This window comes from Ammodytes marinus, assembly GCF_949987685.1.
Source record: "Ammodytes marinus genome assembly, chromosome: 19".
Classification (NCBI taxonomy): Eukaryota; Metazoa; Chordata; class Actinopteri; order Uranoscopiformes; family Ammodytidae; genus Ammodytes; species Ammodytes marinus.
Genome location: NC_137223.1, coordinates 26,319,423 through 26,324,422, shown reverse-complemented (window position 1 = coordinate 26,324,422; position 5,000 = coordinate 26,319,423). Strand labels below are relative to the sequence as shown.

Genomic DNA, 5,000 nt, shown 5'->3' with positions numbered 1-5,000 from the left:
ATATTTTCCTCCCATACCTTTCAGAGTGTGTGTGTGTGTGTGAGTTTCTGAGTGAGTGAGTGAGTGAGTGAGTGAGTGAGTGAGTGAGTGAGTGAACCAGCCCTACCTTTCAGAGTGACCCAGTATTGTCTCCACTTGCGGCGTGGCACCAGCTCCAGCTTTGCGTCTTTGTTGACGGTGATCTGAGGTTTGAAGGAAAGCCACCCGGCGCGTCGCACCACACCGGGGTCGCTCTCTAACACGTCCTGATGATCACACACTGTATACTCCTATAGGGGGAGGGGGGGGGGTATAGGGATAAAGAACAATATGTCAAGCTTTTTTTAGGGGATTTTGCGAATAATGAAAATCAAAAATGTAATTCATTTGAACACATCTTTAAACGAATAAAATGTTAGTGGTCGTGGGTTCAAATCCGGCCCGTTGACCTTTCACTGTATGTCATCCCCCCTCTCTCTCTCTCTCTCTCTCTCTCTCTCTCTCTCTCTCTCTCTCTCTCTACAGTATTTCAACTCTGTACTATCCAATAAAGCTTGAAAATGCCAACAAATAATCTACAAAAAAGAAAGAAAGAAAATAAATAAAGGAATAATCCTACCTCCTCCCCCTCCATCTCGTCCTCTCCCTCTGAAGGCTCAGTCCGGTCCGTGTTGCTGCTGCAAACCGTCTCCAGCTCCTGCATGAAGCTCTCGTAGACGTTCTGTCTCTGGACGTCACTGCTCTGGCTCTGGCTCTGGTTATACAAGGAATACACTGTTGATTAGTAAATGGTGATATAAGAAATACACAGTTTATTAAAATGAGGAAAAGAGAATGTCGCTAATTTTTTATTTTTTATTTTTAAAGATAATTTTTTGGGGCATTTTTGTTCTTTTTGTTGAGTTCAGGTAGTTTTATTGTCGCTATTGAAGGTCAGACAACAATACAACGGAATTAAGTCAGCACTCCCAGAGACATAAAGCATTTAACATCTACTGAGAGACATTGAGTTATAAATAAATAAGACATTTATTAGACAGTTTAGAGAGACAGAGTTGAATGACATGCAGAGAACGACCTGGGCTGGATTCTAACCCGGGTCTGCTGTGAAGAGGACTGAGACTATTTCGATGAGAAAAGCTTTAAAAAAAATTAACAGTAGAGGAAAAGCTAGTCAAATACAATCGTCATTTAATACGACCGGGAAGCTTCCTCGTTATTTAACAGAAATGCTGCAAATTTCAGATGGGCTTTATCAGACCCGCTCCACTGACATGCTTATGCTTTATGTCCCACAAGCCCGGTCTGAGCTGGGAAAGATTTTAATTTATTTTAGCTTCAGTGCCCCCGACTCCTGGAACAACTTAAAGCAACAAATTAAAATAAATTCCTTCATATTTATTTTCTTTAACAAATTCCGACATTATATCTTAAATCTGCCGAACTCTACCTGTACCTGTTTTAGTGCACAAGAGTAAAGTGTACTCACAGAAGAGTGTGATTTGGGACACATGGTTCTGCTGAAGTGGTAAACCGGAGGGACATGGGTTTGGGTTTGGGTTTGCTATCAGTGTATGAATGTGTGTGTGATTGGGTGAATGTGTCTACTCTAAAACAATGTAAAGCGCTTTGGGTCTGTGAAAAACCAGGGAAAAGAGCTTTATAATATATAAGTGGAGTCCATTTTTCAATTTTTTTTTTCATTGATATTTTTGGCAGGTTGCTGAGTGAGAAAAAGTTTTTTGAGAACGAAAAGCTGATTAAGTGATCAAGTGAGTACATACTGTAGTTCACGCAGGGCACGAAAGTAAAGTGTACTCACAGAAGAGTGTGATTTGGGACACATGGTCTGGCTGTGTGTGAGGTTCCCGGCTGAGCTGAAGTGGTAAACCGGAGGGACATGGGTTTGGGTTTGGGTTTGGTTGAGAGAGTGAAGAGGGTTCGAAGCCCATAGCGTTGAGTCCGGCACGTTGCTGAAAACATCTCCAATCGGCTCCTAAAGAGGGAATGAAATGAGAGTTTAATGTTTAATATCTTTGGTTTATTATTGAAGGTAATTAGGGGGACTTTCAGTGTGTGTTAATTCTAGCGCCCCCTTTGGACAAAAGCGGTAGTGTTTTTGTTACACTAGCTGTTGTTCCTTGGTGAGTGTAAACCCATGACAAAGGCATTAAGAAAAACTATATAAAAATAGCATTATTTTACACTAATGGGCTAAGTTACTATATGTGCAATACACAGTAAACTAAAGAAGTTGAAAATGTACAATAGATAAATTTAAGTTTCCATCTTTGTTTTTAATTTAAATTATCATTATTAAATGAAAGACGTAGGCTTCATTGAAGGAGCTACGAGGAACTTTTAAATATTTCTGAAACAGTCTCATTTTTCCTCTGATGATCATGAATTACATGTAACAGCAAACGAGACCATCAGTGCAAAGAATGCTATTTTTATATAGTTTTTCTTTGTCATGGGTATACGCTCACCCAGGAACAACAGCTGGCGTGGTAAAAACACTACCGCTTTAGTTCAAAGGGGGGCGCTAGAATTAACACAAACTGGAAGTTCCTCGAAATTGAAAAATGTAAATAAATAAAATACCTGGACCCTTCTCTTCTTGCGGCTGAGACTTCCGGTCCAGTCGCTGAGGCGTTGGATGCGACTTTTCAGAAAGTCTTTTCGGCAGTTTGAGGTGGTTTGGGGTTCGGGCCGTCGGCATGGCAATGTGTGGGAGGAGTAACCTAGCCCCGCCTTCTCCTGGGTGACATCACTTCCTTTTGGGTCGGAACAGAATCTGGAAAGTTTGAAAAAAAACATTATATATAAAAAATTAAATGGAAATTGGAAAAAATGCTTGATTTAAATTTTTTTTTTTTTCAAGGTTTGAAAATGTGCTTGAAAGATGAAAATATATATATACAAAATATATATGAACAAATGTGATACGTAAAAATTATAATGTACCATACCACAGTGTTTAAGATTTTCTGTTATGTATATATGTATATTACTTTTTCGTCTTTTTTAAATTTAAATTTTGTATTTATATTCCTTAATTACTACTTACTTTCTGTTATCGTTTAATTGTTTGCACACAAAAAATAGGTAGGATGCTGTAAACGTGAACAATAACAGTAAGATGCTTACCTTTTTCTACTCTTACAATAAAGTATAAAAAATAAAATAAAATAAAAAAGTTAAGATGATTTTCTGCTCCTAAAATAATATAAAGTAATAAAAAAAGATTAAGAAAAAACAAACCCTGTATTCAGTAGCACAGAGCAGTCGGGTGCGGGAGGGAAAGCCGGCAGCAGTGTGTTGTTACTGGAGTAAACGTTATCCAGCGACGAGGTGGAGGGAGAAGTCAAACTGAAATCTCTAAAATCAGAATTTAAAATCACAGAATCTCCGATGCCGCTGTCTTCTGTCCGACTGCCGGACGAGCACGTGTTGAAATCTACAGTCGAACCGAACCCGTTAGTGTCTGCAGTGGGGAAGAGAAGGCTTGAGTTAAAGACATAGCCTACTTCTTCAGTGGAAATATGAAGACGTTTTATGGTCTCACTGTCTAACCCTAAATTTTCCCATGCGTGACATCACACATGGTAAAATGTCGGGTTAGGATTAACAGGTCAGCTGGGCCAAGGGAAGACTGAGGAAAGACGGCCGGTTCCGTATGGGTGAAGTATTCCTTTAAAGGTGCAATGTGTAAAAATCTGAATATTTACTGGCATCTAGTGGTGAAAAATTTAGATGTCAACGCTCCCTTGCTAACCCCTTTCCTTTTCGGTGGAGTTTACAGAAGCTACGGTGGCCTTCGATGACAAGAAGCTATAGTTACTAAAGATGGCATCATCCACCACTGCACTTTCGACAATATCAAGTGGTGAGTTGAAGATGTATTTAGTTATTTATTCTATAGTACTTCTTCTTCTTGGTCTTCTAACAGGTGCATTTCCCCAGGACGCCCACTATATATAAAAACGCTTAAGACCATTGTATAGCGGCCTCCGTCTAGAAAAGTCTCATTCTAAGAAATAAGCAACTTTAATTTTCCATCGATTTTACACAATTTAAAACATACTGATGAATATTATATATTCCATTTCTACTAAGTCTGTTCTGAAAAAGACCAATAAATTCTACACACCGTACCTTTAAATGCAGTTGGGACATCCACCTCGGCTGAGAAGAATGTGTTGTTTGCGTTCCCCTCTGTCGCGAACCCGCAGTGCTGTAAAGAGAACCTGAAACAAAACATATACTTGAGTAAAAGTAGGTACCTTAGTTGCTAATATTACAGTACTACTTGAGGGGCTGCTTCCATTTTGATTTGACTGTTTCACAAATATTTAAAAGTTCCTCGCAGCACCTTTTAAATACAGTACTTGAGTAAATATTGTAAGTTACATTACCCGGTGCTAAAATAATAAAAAAAATTAAAATAAACTAATAGTAATAATAAATAAAATTAAATAGAATAAAAAATATATAGGCTATAAAAAATAAAATAAAATAAAATAAAATAAAATAAAATAAAATAAAATAAAATAAAATAAAATAAAATAAAATAAAATAAAATAAAATAAAATAAAACTGAAATTGAATAAAAAAATTAAAATAAAATTAAAACATACCCGGTGTTGTTAGCTTCGAACACGTTGTCGTTTAGCTGGTTGCCCCACGGTGAGTCGTACCAGGATCCGTCTGAGCTCAGTGAACTTCCTTTGCTGCTCTGAGTCTGAGGCTGCGTCTGATTGGCGGCCGTCGGCTCCACACGACTCGCTGTGAACTCCACTCGCATGCTGCCATCCTTACTCAGCAACACCTACGTTTGTTTGAGAATATTTTTTATTGTCAGTACCAACATCGTTCAGTTTATATTCATAAGGGAAACATACCAAACAGAGAAAGGAAAAGATACAGAGAAAACAGTCAAATAAAGTTGCCATTGATTTGCGGCCAAAACAGGGTTCTTAATATACACAAAAAACAATACTTTCAATGTGAAATAATGT

General features: G+C 38.0%; 1 protein-coding gene across 1 annotated transcript in view; it reads right to left on the bottom strand.

Annotated features, from left to right (window-relative positions):
* LOC307265743 (rho guanine nucleotide exchange factor TIAM2-like) overlaps nt 1-5,000 on the bottom strand; it is a 30,549-nt gene that overhangs the window by 20,626 nt on the left and 4,923 nt on the right. The window contains exons 4-10 of the mRNA XM_080047538.1: nt 4,620-4,810; nt 4,138-4,229; nt 3,244-3,466; nt 2,584-2,776; nt 1,802-1,975; nt 599-733; nt 107-269 (exon numbers count right to left, since the gene is read on the bottom strand). Of these exons, the coding sequence (XP_079903664.1) occupies nt 107-269; nt 599-733; nt 1,802-1,975; nt 2,584-2,776; nt 3,244-3,466; nt 4,138-4,229; nt 4,620-4,810 (1,171 nt within the window). The remainder of the gene's footprint in view (nt 1-106; nt 270-598; nt 734-1,801; nt 1,976-2,583; nt 2,777-3,243; nt 3,467-4,137; nt 4,230-4,619; nt 4,811-5,000) is intronic.